Source organism: Tenrec ecaudatus, chromosome 9, assembly GCF_050624435.1.
Source record: "Tenrec ecaudatus isolate mTenEca1 chromosome 9, mTenEca1.hap1, whole genome shotgun sequence".
In the NCBI taxonomy this organism is placed as follows: domain Eukaryota; kingdom Metazoa; phylum Chordata; class Mammalia; order Afrosoricida; family Tenrecidae; genus Tenrec; species Tenrec ecaudatus.
Window position 1 is genome coordinate 70,466,239 of NC_134538.1, and position 20,507 is coordinate 70,486,745.

A 20,507-nucleotide genomic window follows, 5' to 3' on the forward strand; every position below is an offset into this window, starting at 1 on the left:
TAATACAAACTGATATGAAAGAGGCCTTTGAGTTACATCAGAACCAAGTTACAGTGGAATTATGGGATGAGAACCCTGTAGTGGGTGACTGCCTGTTGTACAACCCTAGCTCAACACATACCCTTAAACAATCGAAATGCTGCCCCTGCCATGCACTGTCTGGACATTCTGGTCATGTGACCCAGACACTCAGTGGCTCCATTTCTGTAAAAGCCAAAGCCCGACTCAGTGAGGAAGACAATAATAGTACCTAATTCATGAGGTCGATCATTTGTGTATGTAATATACTCTTCACAAGGCCTGCCACCTTGTAGGCATTGTTTTATGTTAAATAAAAACTCAGGGCCTATTTGTTAGCAACCGTGGTTCTTTAAAAGAACCTACGAATAAATTGCATTGTTTCTTAATTTTAAGGATCTTTAAAAACAGCAGTACCCGGTTTGAGAGGCCCAGGCTGTGCCTGCAGAGGGGCAGGGCTGGCACCAAGGATGCTGCACAGGAAAGCTAGGAGTGCATTTCCAATAAGACCGATGACATTTGAGCCATGCAGACATTCCCCCATTAGAATCACCAACAGAAAACTGTAAGGGACTGCCAGAGAAACGAATCTCTCCACTTGGTTTCTTTTGGCTATTTCTTTTTGGAAAAAAACGAATAGAGTATCATGCGCAGTAGATCTGAAATAAATGCCACATTTTTCTCATTTATGTTTGCATTCCCTTCTTCGCTGCCTGGCCCATGGTACATAACTATGGATGAGCTGACACTTGACTATAATAAAAATGTATCATGCGCTGCAGACTTGAAATCTAATAGTACCAACAGGAATATATGCAACTTATACATAGATGGCAAAGGAAACCGTAAAAGTCAAGGTATGTCCTATTATCCAAGCATGATGTACTATGCTGTGTCCCATTAAGTGGCAAGTCACTGACTGGGTCAGCTTCTTCACTTCTCTGAGACACAGTTTACTCATCACTGTGATGGCAATAATACCGTGTATTATATAGGACTGCTAGGCCCGAGGGAGGGTTATTGAGACTTGGATAACATAAGAGAACATGTTATTAGTTTACTAGGACTGTTAGAAGACATACCCAAAAATGGGTGATTTATTTATTTTATTTTTTAAAAGTAATTTTCTTGGGGGCTCATACAACTCTTATCACAATCCATCCATCCATCCATCCATCCATCCATCCATCCATCCATCCATCCATCCATCGTGTCAAGCACATGTGTGCATTTGTTGTCATCATCATTCTCAAAACATTCTCTTTCTACTTGAGCCATTGGTATCAGCTCATCATCCCCCCCCCCCTTCCTTCTCCACCCCTTCCTCCCTCATGACCCTCACTGACCCATAGTGCTGCAGGGGACAATGCTGGAGACTCAGTGTGGGAATTGTGCCCCATCTGACCCCACCACACTGAGGCAAAGATGGGTGCTTTATTACAACAGAAGTTCATTGTTTTAAAGTTTTGGATGTTAGAAGTCCAAAATCAAATTGGGAGCAGGGCTATGCTTTCTTCAAAGTTCCTTGGGGGAAGATCCTTCCTAGTTTCTCATGGTTGCCAGCAATCTTTGGTGTGCTTTAGCTTCTGGAGACGTTGTCCCAATCTCGGACTCCGTGGTCACATGGACTTCTGTTTTGATAAGGATATCACTCATTGGATTGGGACCCAACCTTCTCCGACTATTTCCTATGGCCACATATTCAGTCACAATGTCCTCAGAGATCCTATTTCCAAGCAAGATCACATTAAGTGCTAGAGATCAGGATTTCAACACATATTTTGGGAGGCTATCATTCAACCCATAACATATATTGCTATTGCTAGATGTCATTGAGTCAATTCTGACTCAAAATGACCCAACAGAATGAAACACGGTGTAGTCTAGTCCTGTGTCATCCCCACAATTGTTAGGTTTGAGTTTCTTGTTGCAGCCACTGTGTCAATCAAGCTCATCGAGGCTCTTCCTCCATTTTGAAGGCCCTTCTACATCTTCTTCTGGAGGCTTGTCTCTGTCGAAAACGGATCCAAAGTGCATGACACAGAGTCTTATCACCCTTGCTTTTAAGGAGCAGCCTGGCTTTACTTCTGCCAAGACAGATGAGGTTTTTTTTTGGGGGGGAGGGGCAGCCCCTAGTACTTTCAGTGTTCTTTGCCAGCACCATCATTCAAGTGCATTGCGTTTTCTTCGGTCTTCCTCATTCAGTGTCCAATCTTCACATGTCTGTGAGGCGATGGAAAATACCGTGGTCCAGCTCACCTGCGTCTTCCGAGTGCTATCCCTGCTGCTCTGTGCTTAAAAGAGGTCTGCATCACATTTACCCGGTGCGCTGTGTCCTTGCGTCTCTTAGCTGCTGCTTCCATGATTGTGGATCTAAGCAACTTGGAATCCTTGAAAGCTTCGATCTTTTCTCCATTTATCATGATGTTCCTCGTGTTCCAATTCTGAGGATTTCTGTTTTCTTTACATTCCGTTGTAATCACCCTGGAGGCTGTAGTCCTTGACCTTCATCGGCAAGCGTTTCAAGTCCTCCTCACGTCCAGCAAGCAAGGCCCATCACACATAGAATACGCGAAGCCATGCTAGCACCCAGGTTGTACTGAGCAGCTATAGCTTCCAAAGTTCTTACTTATGTTCATGAAAACCTAATGTATCAAAGTCAAAATAATAAATTTGTATGTAATGAGGATTTAAAATGTGATATAAATGAATAAATGTAGAATACATGAGAACTATTACAAAATCTTTCTTTGCAAGTTACTTTTTAGACTATAACTCAAATAATTTATTTTCAGCATTTTTTTGTGTGTGGGGACACACACACACACACACACACACACACACACTATGAGAGAAGGAAGCCTAGTGGTGCTGTCTATGGGTTTGGCATTGGGTTGCTAACCACCAGGTGGCATTTCAAACTCACCAAGTGTTCCAGAGGAGAAGGACGAGGCTGTCTGCTTCCACAAGGATTTACCATCCTGGGCGCCCTGTATAGGCGCGTGGTGAATTGGAATTGACCTGCTGTTAGTGGGGATTTTTTGTTGTTGTGTATTTGTTTGCTCCTTTACTCTCGCACATAAGTCTGGTTTGCTTACTCTAGTCAATATCAAATTAAGTTTGAACTGTACTACATTTGACATGCCAGATGATTTTAATTATGGGTAATAAATATGTATAGATACACCCACAGATATATGTGTATACACTTATGTATGTATAGATTTGTATACCTGGGTTATGTATACCTGTGTTTTTAGGAGCTCTGGAGGAGCATTGAGTTGTTCGCCTCATCTTTCATCTGCAAGGAGGTCGGTGGGTTGGAACCGCTGACCGCAAGGTTAGCAACTCCATGCATAGCCCACTGCCTCAGAGCAAACATGTAGTTCCAATCGTTTGTTTACTGATTTCTTGGGTATAATCAAACTGACCCCGGACTTCCTGACCATAGCTTATTCTTTTATTATACAAACATGATCAAAAGTAATGTTTTTAGCCAATGGAACGAGGGCTATAAAGCCAATGTTCACTTCTGGAAATGTCACACGACCTGGTTGGTGTGTGCACGGGCACACTGTACCAGAACTTTAAAAAAGTAAGTCTACTATTTCCGCCCATTACACGGGGTGAACATTATGTGCGTGTGCTTTCTGTGAAAACAGAGTATTAAGAAGCATTCTGAGTCAAATCCACTAGCTTCCTACAAATTACTCAATCGTGCAGCTTTTTAAGAAAGGCGTTGTTTATAACGCCGCTCGTCTTCTTAACATGGAATGCAGCATGCTGTCACTTAAGTCCTTCACACAGTAGTGGAATTTCCTGGGTGATCCTTGGAGTTGTCCTCAGGAATGCTTGCCTGTCTGCCATGGAAGGCACGGGGTTTTGACGTAGCCGTCTTGGTCAGCCAGGCACGCACGCCTGCCCTGCATGCAGTCGAGAGTGATTGTTCATGGAATTGTATCTGCGAGCCCCAAATCAATACTCCTCCTGTGTACGCAATCATTTGTGGACATGCACACCAAGGTGAAAGACTTCAATTGCCGGTGTGCAAATTCCCAGCTAAGGTTGAACAATGCAGCGCTCTCTCTATCTGCTTATCCCGGCTCTTGTACTCTAGAGAAATGGCCTTTTGTGGTCTACTTCTGCCATGGCTTTGTTTGGTCCTTTTGTGTATACGTTGCATTAATGGGTTCACTATTTAAATGCCCTCCACGTCACAATGCTGAAGGGCTGTCTAGTGTTTCCAAGTGTGCGAAGGCCCTGGTGTGCATTAGAGAGAATGTGTGTGTGTTATGTAAGATAAGCTGTAGTATAGCATGAGCCGTAGAGCTGTTGGCCATGATGGCAATGCTAATGAACGATCACGTATCTTTAAACAAAAGCACACCGAACACCCATTTTGTCTCATCCCACGGATGAAAATATTGTGACCTAAGGATCGCAGGAACAGCCGTCCACTGTTCACACAGACGCGGTGTGGCAGCGGCTTCCTAAAACAGCATAACGACCAAGAATAGCGAGAGTCCATTGTACTTGTCACCACTGCCGTGTCTCCATGGTCTTGGCACTTTGTGTGGTGGGCAGAAGGTCAGACAAACTCCTTGAGAAGGGTCAGGTGGCAGGAACGAAAGGGCATCTGAATTTTGTCAAGCCCAAAAGTCTGATCAACTTCACCCTTTCATGATTCACAAAGCCTATTGACAGGTGTAGCCCTAAGGCACCCTAAAAACTGAGGATGAAGAGGGGAAGGTACAGAGAGGCAAATGCCTCACTCAGAGTCACCCCTACTTTCAGAAGTAAAGGTGAGCTTTGTGCCAAATAGCACCAGTTACAACAACCAAACGAACTGGGTGTGTGTTGGGGGTGAGGGGGTGTGTGTGTTGCATCGCTAGCCTGTCGATTCTGCCTTCTAGTGCCCTTTAGGACAGACTTGACATGCCCCATAGAGTTTCTAAGGCTGTGCTCTTCTGGCATCATTGTCACATTTTGCTCCTATGGAGTCACTGATGGGTTTGAACTACAAACCTTGCAGTTAACAGCCAAGCACTTTAGCCCCCATACCACCTCCACTACAGCACAGCCACCAGAAAGGCATTTTTTTGTGATGTTATTATTGTCTTCCAGAGTGTTATGTGTTTAAAGGTTTCATCCTCTACTTTCATCTTCAATTGCCTTTCTTCTCAAAGGTATAATACATGCTTTGCAGAACCTATCTTGGTGCTAGGTGCTAGTGAGGCAGTTCGCTGACTCATAGCAACCCGATGGACATGAGAACGACACAGAGCTGTGCTCCACGGAGCCTGTAGAGCTGCAGACGCCTCCAGCCTGCAGGTTTACACGGGTAGAGAAAATGTCCTCCTTACTTGATGATTCAGAACGGTCTTGTGACCCATCATAAGGAAGGACACCAGGCCAGAGGGATTGGTGGAACCAGCCAGAGAAGGAATACCATTGAACACTTTGTTCTCATTACAGAACCATGTCAACCCCGCAATGGACTTTACCCAGACTCCTCCTGGAATGCTAGCCCTGGACAACATGCTCTACTTTGCCAAGCACCATCAAGACGCCTACATCCGGGTAAGCTCCCAAGTCTCTGCTAGATAGCAGACGTTCTCCACCGACATTTATTCTCAGAGATCTAACTGTGGAGGCGCTACTCTGCATACAACTATAGAGATCAAGAATATGTTCTTCAAAAATGGTCTCGGGGCTTTCCCCTTTATTATTTAGCACAACCAGGAACTAAGTCCAAAGAACTGAAATAGAGATTTTATCGTTCCCATTGTTTGTCCGTATGACGATATTTTCAAATATCGTGCTATTACAAAAATATTATCTAGTTTGTAGTGAATTCTGATACAAACTCTTAAAAGACAAGGGACGCAAATGAACTTCTGTCTGCCAGACACCTGTGATCCTTCAACTCTAGGGAGTTTCAGTAGACGGTCTCAAATTTACGAAGAGCGCCGCAGTGCTCAGAGAGTGGTCCCCCACCTCGTGGAACACACTGCTGCTGCTAGCTGAGGTGCAGCCGATTCTGCGCAGGCCTGTGCCATCCTCCCAATCATTGCGGTGTGTGAGACCCTTGTCGCAGCTGTGTGTCACCCACTCTCTCTCTTTTTTAAAGTATTTGGGGGCGGGGGATCTTACAGCTCTTATAACAATACATACACCCACTGTGTCAAGTACATTTGTACCTATGTCGCCATCATCCTTTTCAAAACATTTTCTTTCTACTTGAACCCTCAGTATCAGCTCCTCATTTTTTCCCTCTCTCCCCCACCCTCCCACTCTTATGAACCTTTGATAAATTATTATTTTCACATCTTGCACCGTCTGCTGTCTCCCTTCTCTCCTTTCGCCACCGCCCACCTTCTCTCTACCCTCCTGGTATCGCTACTCCCATTATTGTTCCTGAGGGGTTTATCTGTCCTGGATTCTGTGTGTCCAGAGCTCTTCTCTGTACTAGTGTACGTGCTCCGGTCTAGCCAGATTTGTAAGGTAGAACTGGGGTCATGATAGTGTGTGTGTTGGGTGGGGAGCATGAAAGAACTACAGGAATCGTGTACGTCTCATCGATGCTGCACTGCACCCTGGCTGGCCTGTCCCTTCCTTGTGACCCTTCTGTAAGGGGACGTCCAATTGTCTACGGATGGGCTTTGGCTCTCCACTCTGCCCCCACTCATTTACATCAATATGATTGTTTGTGTTCCGGGTTTGGATGCCTGTGACCATTCCTTCTATTTGAGCAAATTGTTTTTCTGCAAAATAATGAGAGACTTGATGACTCTCACTTAGTCAGTGGAGGCAGTATTACCCGAGAGGTGGAGGAGGCATTTGCAAATGTGTGAGGGCATGTTTTGCAGCCGCCGCCATGCCTAGTGAGAGGCGACCGGTCCAACCAATAACACAGGGGACAGTTGTCCACAGTGAAGAATGGCCCTATCTTACAATGACTCACTTGAAAAGAACGTTGTCCCTGGTCCCTCAGTTCCCTAGAGGCACAATTATTTTAGATGTATGTGTTCTCCAAAGTATTCAATTTGGGAAGCTTCAACCTATCCTGAAATATTATTTGCAATTTGATTACATAAGGCATTACATGGCCATTTCTGTGAAAGATTTGGGAGAGGGTCCTTGATCAGAATTGCTGGCTTCTATGAGAAAATTGTTTTTCCATCAAAATTTAATTTGGCCTCTGTGCATTCATTCCTTACCTGGCATTTCCCCACCTAGGAATGTAACCAGTTCTCATAATAAGGAAATTAATAGTTTGAGATACCTTGTAATATAGCCTTGGAGAGTTAAGTGTGAAAAGTAGAAGCCAACTAGAAATCGAATTTAGCACTGATTAATGTTTATGGATGACTGTATCTAGAATTAGAGTTTATTGATGCTGAATGTATTGTTAATTACATCAAAAGCATATGTCTCATGAAAAGTAATTTAATGTTTTAAGCTCATTTTCCTTAACGTGTTCTCTAAACCGTTATAAATGAAACTAATACCATGGCAACAGACAGAACTGTGTGTCTGATGAAAACTTAAAAGAAAAACGTATTTATAAAGAAAAAGGAGGCCTTTTTGGTCCATAGGCACTTTCTTTTGTTGGTTAAACACTGCTGTAATTCAGATATCTTTATTATTTCCTCAAAGGCTTTTCTTCCCTGAATAGGATTTAGGACAGTAATGGGCAGCTAGAGCTCTGTGCATGAATGAGCAGGGTCAGTGGACCATACGTGAGGTGTGAGACGTCCTCCAAGAATGTTTGAGGAGATTGAACAAAGTCTTGCCTCCTGACAGTGCCTGCAACTCTGAATCGAGCAGGATGATCTCTTCTGAAACACAGAGATGGATTCATTCAAAAAAGAATACATTGTGATAAAATTTGGTATTATTTTTGGACCTAGTAGATCTAGCTGAGTACAAGTATTCACTCATTATTTGTATCTTCTATTGGATAAATGTGTCATCATTCGCTTAATTTGTCAGGCAGATTTATGGTTGAGATCGCAAGAAAGGGATGAAAAGGCACACCCAGAGGGACACACACATCCTGCAAATGAGCTTCCTCACCTCAGAGGCTCCTCGCCCCTCTCCTACACCTGTCCTGTAACCTGGGTGACTTAATAGTCACCCTCCTTCAAGTTGGTGCCTGTGTTCTGCTCCGAACTAGGGTTGTACCATAGTAAGAGTCAGGAGAAAATCCCAAACCAACTCACTGCTATTGACTCACTCCTGACTTCCAGCGACTCTGTCAGATTGAACAGAAGAACTGCCCCTGTGGGTTTCCGAGACTCTACATTTTTCTGGAAGTAAAGCAATCTTATCTCTCTCCTGCAGAGAGAGAAGTAGTTCCAGTTAGGGATTATTTTGTAGCTCAAATAAATGGAATTCCCTAAAGAAAGGAGGAATTTCCTGGCGTGAGCCTCCAGTCTAGATAGATGTGATGTTATTAATAAAACAGGTGAACACATCTGTGAGGAGCGTAGTCTTTACATATATCCACACTGTTATACGCATGTCGAGCATCTGGATGGGTTTGAACAGTCAACCTTTTGATCAGTCGTCCAGTGTTGAACCATTTGTGCCACCAGGGATTCCTGAGCAGTAGCAGGGTATATTTTTGCAACATGCATTTATTGGCAAGTGTCCTGGTTTCTCATGTAATATTTGAATGCACATTTGTCGCTGTGTACTAAAGAAAGCAGTGGATGTAATTGAATTCCCACACACTTGGATGGGCCCAGAACATGAGGAGGAGCTGCAGACCCGAGCATCCCACTGTGTGTGTAGTGAAAACTGGAGGCATCGCATGCTGCTGGTTTCTGAATTTATTTACTCTGTGTACAATTGCTTTGACTTTTTCTGGAGACGCTGCACTCTCTAGCTGTTTCCACCATGCAGGAAGCCCCACTAGGTTTGCCCTAGAAGGAGACAGGTGGAGGCGCGTGCTGGGCTCACTGCCAGGATCTTGCTACCATTATTTCAGAGACAGCATAATAGTAGGGAGCTGAGAGTGAGAGTGTGGTGTGGCTTTTGTTTTGCTTTATTGCCCTTTCTTAGCATGGCAGTTCTCATGTCTTGGAAGAAAGGCTTAGAGATTCAATGGGGGTGGGGTGTTGTGGGGGGAGGGGCGTTCTTGGATTTGGAACATCAAACCTTTGATGTACTTAATGATTTACTCACTAGGAGCTACTGAGATACCCAAATCACTTGGCTTTCTTTTGGCTCCAGACCTGGGCTGACCATTGTGAGAACCAAGATAGGGCCAAACAGCAGCAAGGAGGAGCCACTGAAACCTAAGTCTCCCCAGATGGACACATCGTGGGCTTGTGAATGGGAAGAGAGTTAGGGTAGTGTTGAGGAAAAACACATTTTCATTGTAACATTTCCATTTCCTGTCTTTCATTGCAATACTTCTTTTTATTTCCTGTTTCCTGAATACCAGGATTAGGCAACATGCTAGTCCGTTTCTATCTCTTTGAGGCAAACATTGTTACCACCACTTTTTTTAGGAGCTCTGGTGGCACAAGGATTCAGCTCTTGGCTGCGAACTCAGAGGTTGGTAGTTCAAACCTACTTAACCCCTCCATGATAGGAAGACCTCATAGTGTGCTCCTGTAAAAATTACAACCTAGGGAATCCTGCCCACTCCGTCCCCCCCCAAAAATCAGGCTCATAGTGCCCATCAGGGCCAAGCACCATTTTCTAGATTCAGGGACTGGCTCTGACAGAAGGACACACAGTTTCTTCACATCAACAGTCACTAGTGAGACATTGGAATTTGAACTTTGACCTTTGGACTCTAACCCTCAGGTTCTTTCCAGTCATTCAGCACCCTGCCCCTAGATTGCAGTTCATTGACCTGACCGTGCTGCGGTCTTTTTTAACGTGAAGGGAAAGGGTATGCCATGAAATAGAGATTGATTATAGGACATAGGAAGTCCCATGCAAGTAATTACACCAAGCAAGTAATTGTATTCAGTTATGATCTTCCTAAATCTAGCCAGGTCTGGAGGCTCTTCCTGAACAATGAGAATCAGTCCACCTCTCGTTTGATTATCCAACTTTATATACAATATCACATTGTCTTTATTAGCTTGTAAATCCTCTGGAGACCAAGGCTGACTTTTATTTCCACATCACCATAGTATGAAATATTTGATTGGAACTCAAGCTCTGGTACCAAAAAGACTCTGTGAAAGTATCACAGCAGGCTCTGCAGGTTTCAGATAGTCTTTGGTTTCAGAGCTGGTACCGTGTGAAAGGTCGGACTGAAGTGTTCTAGAGATTCAGGGGGGTTTCTCCACCTACCTGGCAGGCTTCCTGCCCCTCCGATGTTTACAACCACAGAAGCACACTATGCATGAATCCCAGATTCTTAGCTATCATATAAACTACTCTAATGTGCAGCAGTACAAGACAAGTGCATGCAAATAAGGTGTCTCCCCATCTTTGGTGGGGAGAAAAAACCTGTTGATTAAACATATACCCAGAAAACAAAAGCAGTTCATCGTTCTTAGATACTAGGAAGCATCTAGCGCAAGGGAGAAACTGTCTTCCATCTTTCATACCCATTCACTGACTGATTCGTTCAGGGATATTACCAAATGCTATTAAGCGCCAAGCTGGTGTTGGGCAGGGTGGATAAGATAGATAGGGCTTCGTTCGTAGGTCGTGCCGAACATGGGAAACAGGCAGCGGATGAGAGTAGACTCATTGTTATTGTTGTAGCGGGAGGAGAGGGGTTCTCATTTCCTTCTGTCGTTTTGGATTTGCCATGTGCAGTGCCGGGCACCAAAACAGAAACCAAACCAACCATGAAGTCAATTTTGACTCCAAGTGACCCGGTGAAGGGTACTTGAGACTGTCCCAGTTCACGGAGCAGACAGCCTCATCTTTCTCCATCGGATTTAGTAACCCAGAGCATCGCCGGGGCTCACGCCATTGAAAGGTCTGCTGCGTGCTTCTTTGCAGTGTGTCACAACATAGCCAAAATCCACTGCCGTGAGGTTTTTTGCCACTCTAGAAATGTGTCACCTCATAGGATTTCTGAGACTGTAAATCTTGATGGCAGCAGAAAGCCTCATCTTTTCCCCAATTTTGCAATATAACAAGCAGGTAAATATTTCATCATGTTAGATATCAGTGTATTATATAATTATATCTGAACCCTATAGGACTTGCTTTGTATACCAGTGGCCCAACTTAAAACCAGGATATTACTTTTAAAACTACATTGTTTTGACATTTGACTGCAGTGGAAATAAATGTAACAGAACATAAGCAAGTTCAACCATCTCTATATGTGTAATTTAGTAGCATGCCCAAACGTTCCCGCTACCCCTTTCAGAAGCATTTTGCAATACTTAGAGACAACTGCTTGGTGCTTGGTAAATAAGTATGGAATAGAGTAGACCTTAACCTGTTAGATGTTTTATGTGGTGTGGGGATAGGCCATAAGCATCTATTTTTATTAATGAAGCTGCCACTCAACTATAACATTAGAATCTGTAAAATATTAAGTCTTCCAGGAACAAAATGAGAACCAATCCTGGAGACTTGTTTCTACACGCCCCCACTTCTTGTCCTGACATGCCTCAGAATACATTATAATGCAGGCCCCCTTCTCATACAGTCGGGTGTCTTGGCGTACTCGGTGACTTCGCTGAATGGTAATGAATGTCCAGGGAGGCGGGGAAAACGGAAGCACCTCTAAGAAGAAGATTCAGTACAGTGGTTTCATGCAACGTGATCCAGGCCTGAGCTGTGCTTTTCTTATTATGCCAAATCTGAACAGGAATATTTATAACATGTCACTATTCAGGAAAAGATGGATATGCCTACCAGTAATTATTTCCCCATGCTTCTTTGCATCATGGAAACTGTTCTTCAACAAATAAAAGATTCAAAATGTTCACAGTATTCCCTGAGCCTTTTAGTGGGTTGCTGCTTCTCAAGAAGTGTCCATACCAGTAGCTGTGGATGCAACTCAACATTCAGTGTCCCCCCCACCCCCACCCCTCCCCGTGGCATCCGGGCAGAGCTGTGCTCCCCAGAGGTTCAGTCGCTGAGACTTTCCAAAGCACATCACTCATCTTTTTTTTGAGGGGCCTGTGAATGCACTTGGACCTCCAGCCTCTGACCTGGCAGCTCAGCACAGTAACAGATTTTTACCACCTGCAGCTTGCCTAGCACAGTTGGTCATGAACTTTTCAAAGTAGTTCAGAAAACGGTTGGTTTAGCACATAACTCACTGTAGGGGATTGGGAGGCCTAGTTCTTGAAGAATCGCTGCGGCAAAAATAGGGCAAGATGCACCTAGTATGAGCCAAGCTACCATGTTTTAACGTGGGTTGGTGATTGGGCCGCTGATCACAAGGCCATCTATCCAGAGCCATCGGCAGCTCTCAAGGAGAAAGACGAGGCTGTCTGCTTCAATAAAGATTTACAGTCTCCGAAACCCTACGTACGGTAAACGGATTTGGAATCGACTCAGTGGCAGTAGGTTTGGGTCTTTTGAGTATGTAGCACACCTTCGTTCTAACCTTCCGTCATTGCTTCAGAGCTGGGAAGATCAGTTAACCCTTATCCCTTCTGGTCTGTGGATTGTGTCTCTCATTTGAAAGCACAGTTCAAGTGCCAGGGTCATTTTGAGGCAATCCTTTTCAACTTCTGTGTGTTGCATGACGGAGCATAAAGCATAATTAGATAGCACGTACTTATTTGGAGCTGGCAGTGACATGAGAACTATGGTAGATGCTTTTAATAGATGCTCACAACATCCATGGCTAAGGAAGGCCCTGCTGTTATCTCGGTCTACAAATGGGGAAACTTGAGGCACAGAGCGGGTAGCTACAGGGCCTAAAGTCACACAGCTAAGTAGGTGCCCGACTTACACTTTAAATCCAGGACTCTGTTTCTAGTGTCCACGTTCTTTGCCTGGGTTTTCCGTAACACTTGGAATGAGTCCTATGATTTCGTTTCCCCTCCACAGACAAAGATATTGTGAAAGAGAATTGGAATGGCCTTGAGACAAGCCATTCACTGCTTCTGCAATGCATCGAAAGCCCTACTGCTCCTTCGAACATGAGGTCTGGCTGCTTCATCAATTCTCAATATCCGTTTAGTCACTGAAGTTGTTGGATCATCTAGCTCTGATAGTGTCGATCCACTGCTGGTTTTGTTTGTGAGATCCTGAGCACATAGCCAGCACATAGTGGTACTCACACCATTTTAGGGGCTCCCCCACCTCAAGTGACCCCTGGGTTGAGTACAGCCTTCCAGGAGCTTCCTGTGTGTCATCGGCTCAGTGTTTGTTGTCTTCTTATTCTGATTGTAAATGCTTCGAGGGCAGGTCTTCATCCAATGTGGTGAGCATTGGATCCCTTGCTGAGAGTGAAAGACTTCATTTTCAGCTTCTGAAGACTGAGGGAAAGAGGTAGACATGTTTCTTAATTTTTTTTTCCTGTTTGCATTTGGGGGTGGAGGGAAGAAGCCATTAGATCTTATTATAAATGCACTGAACTCTGCCTTGGGAGCCGTAAGCAGAAAGCCGTCTGCTCGGTGGATGGGCTCGCCCAGCCTGCATGCAGTGGGAATAGGCTCTGCAGATCCCGTATGCGCTGAGGCAGGGTACCGAGAGAGGCCAGGCTGAGGCTTTAAAATAAATTAAGGAACTTTTAACATTTCAAGGGGGAAATTGGCAGTTTCCCAAGCAACATAATTACAGGAGAGTGTGTAATGTGTAATTAAACTTAACGATGAAGCAAATGATTGGAGTAAAGCCTGGTGGCACATCCCTTTCTTTGGCCCCACAGTGCTGACAGCTCCCCCCTCCCCTTGTCCCTGAAACCGTTTCAATAGCAATTGCTCCTAATTTTTTTTAAATAAAATTACATGTTGCCAGTTAAACACATGGTTTTGTGTCAAGGAGACTTATTTATTATTATATATATATTTGTAATTTGAGTGACATTTTTCTTCTAGGTGATTCTGAGCATGGGTTCAATTTAAAATCACAGGGACCCTACAGTGCAGCCTTCAGGGGACTTTAAAAACGATCCATTGCCCAATCACTCATTTAAATACTCTAACCCTGCCTTTTATTTTCGTTCTTTCTTTGACCATGGGCCACAGATTGGAGGCTTGTTTTCACGCACAGTTTTTCATGTTTTAAAAATAGCGGCATTAATTTTGTCCACGGCAAATAACCAAGCTGTTACTGCCAAGCAATTGGGACCACTTGAGAATGTGAATACATGTGATTAGGGTTACTAATTGAGCAGGACACCAGGATTTCTGACTTTCAAAGACAAGGATTTGAACAGGATGCTTCCTGCCTCTGGATGAGATCGCTGCTGAGCATGGGCTTGGCCTTATTGGAAGAACCATCATTGAGAGAGGAAGGGGGTTGGGCCCAGGTTTATGGTCCGCAGGGTGTAGTGGCTAGTGCCTTCCAGCCCCCTCAGACTACCATCTGTGTTCTTTTATACTGAATTCGATATCTGAAATCTGAAGCAGGCCCCAAACCTCTGTTCAAGAATCCTGGAATGGTGCCTACAAATGGCTCAGGTGCCTGCTGCTAACCAAAAGGCTGAAAGGTTCCAGTTGGCCTAGAGTTGTTTCAGAAGAAAGGCCTTGCTCTCTGTTTCTGCCAAATCAGGTGGGCAAGCCTCTGGATCGCAGAGTCTAATATAGCCCTGGAAGGAGCATTGCCTCTCCACAGGTGCTCGAAACACGGGTGACCACAGCGATGGACTTCAGCACATGGAGATCGTGAGGACAGTGTGGGAGCAGCCACTATGGCGCATGAGCTCCTTGGGAAAGCAGATTCACCAACAACTCACAGCGCCGCCACTTTTGTCTTTCGTGCCTGTGTCCCTGCACTAGAAGGCATACTTCAGGGAGGCAGGGGCTCCTGGTCGTCACTGTTGCAATTCCCAGTCCTTGGGCCACAGGCGGGCAATGCACAGTAATCCTCCAAGAGATTCCACACGCAACAAGGAGACTCGACCCAAGATGATGGGCCAGCCCTCAGAGGGTTTGCACACAGAGCAGAAGGACAACAGACTTGGAGGCAACGTCTAGGAAACTCTAGATTCCAGAGGTTCATGGGTTCATGGATGAGTGAGTTGGGGGAACGCTACCCGTGAGCAGTGGTGTTCCGCCTTCTGGCTCCGTTTGTGGTCATCTTGAAGGAACCGGAAGGTGGGAAACAGGCTTCAGCCTGGACTATGCTGTTCCTTCCCTGGATTCAGCCATTCCTTTGGCCTGTCTGCACTCTGGAATAGGAACCAGAGGAGCAGCTATATTTGTTTGCCACCAAAAATGGCCTTGTCCCAGATATGCTGATACTTCAGTGAATTACTGCTGACTTCAAAAAAATTTATATTCATCTGACCTAAGCCCAGCCAGTTAGAAACCAGCCTACCAAATCAGAAGGCAGGCTTGTATTGTATAATAAGATTTAGGTGGTAATGTTCCCAAATGTCCCATTGTATTCTGTAAAAATAGCTTCTCCGGAGGAGCTGCATGCAGTACACCTGGTGAGTGCCTGAAGGTTGACTTTGTCAGGTATTTTATTTTTACATTGACCTTAACTTCATCAACCTCTCCCCTGCAGTTGGTAAAATTGAAGATCCCCCAATTTAGCATAGACCATCAGGAATAGATAATACGTTAAAAATTTTGAGTTTTATAAAGCCACGGGGACAGGTGTCGGCAGAGCTAGAACTGCCCTGACAGTCCTCTTCAGGGTGTTTCTAAAATGCTGCTCTGTGACAAGAGACCTGTTACCAGGAGCCTGGGGTTTGCCATTCATACCTGTCTCCATCTTTGCGATTACTGAGACTGAGGAGGTCAGCGGGCTGCCCTTTCAGTTCTATGTTCCAGGACCTTTGCATATGCTGTTCCCTCACACTCCACTCCTCTTCCCTTCTCAGCCACTCCCTGTCCTCCCTTAAGGCCTCACACAGTGCCAGGCTCTTCTCGTGCTGGCTTGGTTTCCATGTAGCTTCCCTCCCAGCAGCACGTACTCAGGGTGGGTGTTATCGGTCTCAGACTCAGACTTTGGAGGAAATCATGGCTTTTTGGTCTCTGTGTTCTCACTGTCTAGCACCAGGCCGCTTACATGATTAATTAAGTGAATAATGAAAGAATTGATGCGTTTGACCCTTGACCAAGGAAGTTGCTCTTCCTTTCCACGCCCTTTGTGGCTATTAAATTCCGTGCCTCAGATGATCAGAGCAGACACTCACCTCGAGTTGAACAAATCTGCCAGTTTTTTTGTAAAAATAAATAAATAGATGTATTTTCTTTTCAGAGTAAGTTTATACAGCAGATTATGTTTTCATTTGATAATTTCTATTCTATGTATACGATGATATGAGTTACTTTCTTTTCCAATCCAAAAGAAAGCAGGAAATGATAGAGAATGGAATGAATTAAGAATGGATGAAACGGGAAAACCAAAGATAAGGTGTCAGATGTTTGCCTAACTCCATCAGCAATGATGCTCTGTCAGATGCTCAGCATCTGAGGGTAGGCCTTTTCACAGCCCTGGGCAGTGGTCTGAGGGGAAGCGAAGCAGCCTTGTAGTGAGCTGGTAGAGCCAACAACATGGCCACCATGCATGAAAACCAATGAACCACCTGGTCACGGAGCCTGATGTATAATCTCAGTCACTAAAGCCATGGTGACATCTCTGCGGTCCCTCAGCTGACCTGAATGACTAAGAACACCAATGTTCCACTAAAGGGGTCAGCTCTACTGATGGCCCAGTAGCTGGAGGTTTTGCTCTGAGTATGTGAAAGTGGAAGGAAAGCTAAAATACACCGAGTAATTAAAGTGTACCAGGTAGTGTTCACAACATATATACTGATTTATGCACAAGAGGGGCCTTCAAAAACCTCATGGGGAAATGGAATTAAAAGATGATTTAATTTCCGTGGACTTTGGGAAGTCTCCTGTGTTTATGTATGTGTGTGTGCATATATACATACACTCATACTTATTATCCATTCGTCCGTTGGCGGGCACTTGGCTATTTCCACTTTCGGACGATGATGAATCATGAACATTGGTGTCAAATCTTTGCTCTCCACATTTCATGTCTTCTGGGCACATACCTAGGAATGACATCCCTAGGCCATGTGGAAATCCTATTTTTAACTTTCTAAGGAGCCACCAAACTTTTCCAAATTGGTTGCAGCATTTTAGGTTAGCACCAAGATGGTAGGAGAGCTCTGATTTCACCTCATTCTTGCCAAACTTTGGTACTTTCCCTTGTCCCAGTAATAGTCATCCGTGTACATGGGCAGTGAGTGTCCTGTCTAACAAGAGATCGTAAATGGACATGTTGGAATGTGGACCTAGAAAGTTCCAGGTCGTCACTTTGGAGAATTTGCGTTTATTCAGTTGTATGCTAGAGCATCCATTAAAAACAAAGCAGCAACAACAAAGCCTGGCAGGTACTGTCCCATTTGCCAAATCAGCAGCATAAATACTCCCACTGAAACTGTTTCTGAACTCCCGGAATTTTGGGCTGTAAAATGTTCACAGCTGAAAACTGGCTGGTCCGGGAGCTCTAGCACACCCTCTCCCCCATACCTCAAGGGCCGTGTCCACCTGTGAATCCTTTCCTGTGCTGCTCTCAGCAACGTGAACTATGCCCCAGAATTTGGGCTACCCTCACTGCCCTCACCTTTTAAATAGAGGACTGACCTTGGCTGCAGTGCCGCTAAGAGGGAAATTAGGGGTGTCCTCTCAGTCTTACCAGAGCTTGACCAACTGGAGGACCAACTGGAGACCAACTGGAGAAGGGACCAAAGGACTAATAAAAGATGCTTCTGGGCAGGAGGAGAGTGGCTCCATGTGGCTCAAGGGCATTTCGTTTACTGAAATGTGGATGCAGGGGTTGAGAAGTGTGATGGGTAGGTTCATTATGCCAACCTGGCCAATAAGAACATGTGGAAATAATAAGGTCTCAGTTTGATTGGAGGACAAAGAAATGAATAGCTCAGCAAGCCCCACCTGTCTCTCTTGCTCTCTGGTGATCAGACCAGTGTGCAGTTGCCTTAGTTAGTTCTCTGCCTCAACTTGTGAGCTACACTACCCATGGGACACCCAACCCGTGGATCATGTCACTAGACTAGAGCTTGAAGTTCTTTCGAGACCTACTTCGCCTTGCTGCTGGAGTATCCATTGCTTGAGCTTGGAACGGTCAGTTCCTGTTGGCTGGCTGGCTGTTGGTGATTGCCCTGCTGTTTGATATCTGTGTCTGGACTGCCTGCATTGCCCTACAGAAGACTTAGCTGTCTACTTCCTTGACCTTGGACCCAACAGCCCTTGTGAGTTGAAGGACTTCCAGTATATTAAGTGTTCCATGGAAGTGAGTTGAACTGAGCCCTCTGTACTGCTGTGTGAACTAATTACCTGTTATATTCCTTCATGCTGTATAGATCTATCCATATGCGTGTGTATGTGTGTGTGTATTAAAATCATAAGTGTTATGGTTTTGCTTCTCTAGAGAACTCTAACACAAGAAGGAAGAGGAGGTCAATGACACATCTCTCTAATGCCTTCAGCATTGTTCCTGACAGAGGGCTACTGCTCTGAGTAATGCCATCATCCCAGCACTCCTAGGCTGCTGCTGCCTGTGGCTGAAGGAACCCTGCACTCTTGCAGGATTGTGTGTACCTGAAGCTGTGGGGTTGGGCCCGGGAGTGTGTGGGAACCCACTGGTCAGCCCTTGGCACCTCTGAAGAAGTCCAGGGCACATAGCTTTTCTTTTCACTTACTAAATGCAGATAGGCCAGTGAAGTGATTCTCAAGGGAATACTCGCCTAGTGCTTTGGGGAGCATGGCATGAAACCAAATTTCTTGGCTGCTGGGTTATCACCGTAAATCAAAGGGAAAAAATGCGGAGACCTAACATTTGCACTCTGAAAGTGAACTCCAGGGAAGTCATTTTGCAAGTATACATGCAATGTCCTGTGTGAGAAGGTTGATCATTAGTCAGGCTACAGGTGCAAACCTGAGGCTATCTGGTGCTGAGAGACATCTGGAGATGAAGATGGGAATGAATGGGCAGAGCTTAAAGCCAGTAGCCGTATGCAACCTCAGGTGTCGGGACATGCATCTTTTTTTTTTTTAAGGACCCCGAAAGGATGGAAAAGTCAAGTCTTTCTTGATACGTCACATCTGTAACATAGTTGATCTTCCTCATAGTTAGGCACTGGTGCGATTTAATATGCAGGCTGATTGGGGTTGAGAGGAACAACTTCTCCCTGTTTCCATCTTCTACCTTGTGCGGCTCAAGAGGTGATTCTCCTTCATTTCAGGAGGCAAATTTCAGGTCGCTCCCTTGGATAATACCACCGTTCGGCATTTTGGCTTGGGACCTATTCTTCCTCTTTCTGTCCATCTTCTCAATAGATATCTGTCAAGCTAGATTGTTGGTGAGAGAAATGCCCTTGTTAATCTTCCTGTAAGGTGAGGCTCATGGCTAAACATCTATCATCAAGGCTTTCATTTTCCACTTCTCACCTGTGAGCATCAGGGTGAAGCAAGAGGCTGACTTGTGGTGAGATAAGGAAAACAGGGAGAGTGTTGATGGCATTTTCCCAGCTTGTTTGTAGAACTTGGAATCAAAGCTGTCAACAGAGAGGTGTGAGGGGGGAGGGAATTGTATTAGGGAAGATATTGCCTAGGAAACACAAGTACATCTCCGTCAGCCTTCCAGCCTGGGAGGAAAGCCGCGGAAGCCCTTTGGCAGGCTGTCCCACCCTCCAGGGCCCACCCAGATCACTGGGGTGCTGACAGGGGGTAGTCAATGGGGGAACCAGCCTTGGGGGATTACTGGAAGGGGACATTCTTTTCCTTGGAGGGGACATTCTTTTCCTTGGAAGTTGGCTCCCTCTCATCTCATCCATTTTTTTCCCCCTCCTAGTTCTCAATCCTGGCATTCTGCAGGAAGCATTTATAACAAATAGTTGCCGAATGTTTTCCATAAACATACAACTTAGGACTTTTTCACACATTCCCATGCTTTGTAAATGTTTATTTGAAAACACACTCAGAAAAGGTAGGTGCACATCTTTCCCAAGCAAGCCTCTGCAATGTGGGCCATTGCCCAGGAGAATTGACTTCTGGTTCTGCCCTTCAAGCAGCTTGGCTTTCCCTTGGGGAAATCACCGGAGAGGCCCACTTTCTGTCTAGGAAGCTTCTTCTACAGCTTGGCTTCTTTGTAGGCACCAATGGAAAGTGCCCCCCTCCCCGCCCCCCATCATGGTGAAGCGTGAGAGGAAGAGGCTCCTGAGAGTCTCTCAGGAGTCATTCCCTCTGGCAGAACCGCGGCAGGTGAAGGAACATGGGAAATGTGGATGACTGTGAACAAGAAGATGATCGCTGTGAGATGGAGCTAAGTTTCTAAACTGACCACTTATGGGAGCTAGTCGCTTAAAGCAGAGCAAGTTCATGTTC

General features: G+C 45.1%; 1 protein-coding gene across 1 annotated transcript in view; it reads left to right on the forward strand.

Annotated features, from left to right (window-relative positions):
• The window catches only part of ELMO1 (engulfment and cell motility 1), a 673,946-nt gene that overhangs the window by 340,154 nt on the left and 313,285 nt on the right, over positions 1–20,507 (forward strand). The window contains exon 14 of the mRNA XM_075558190.1: positions 5,494–5,598. Within this exon, the coding sequence (XP_075414305.1) occupies positions 5,494–5,598 (105 nt within the window). The remainder of the gene's footprint in view (positions 1–5,493; positions 5,599–20,507) is intronic.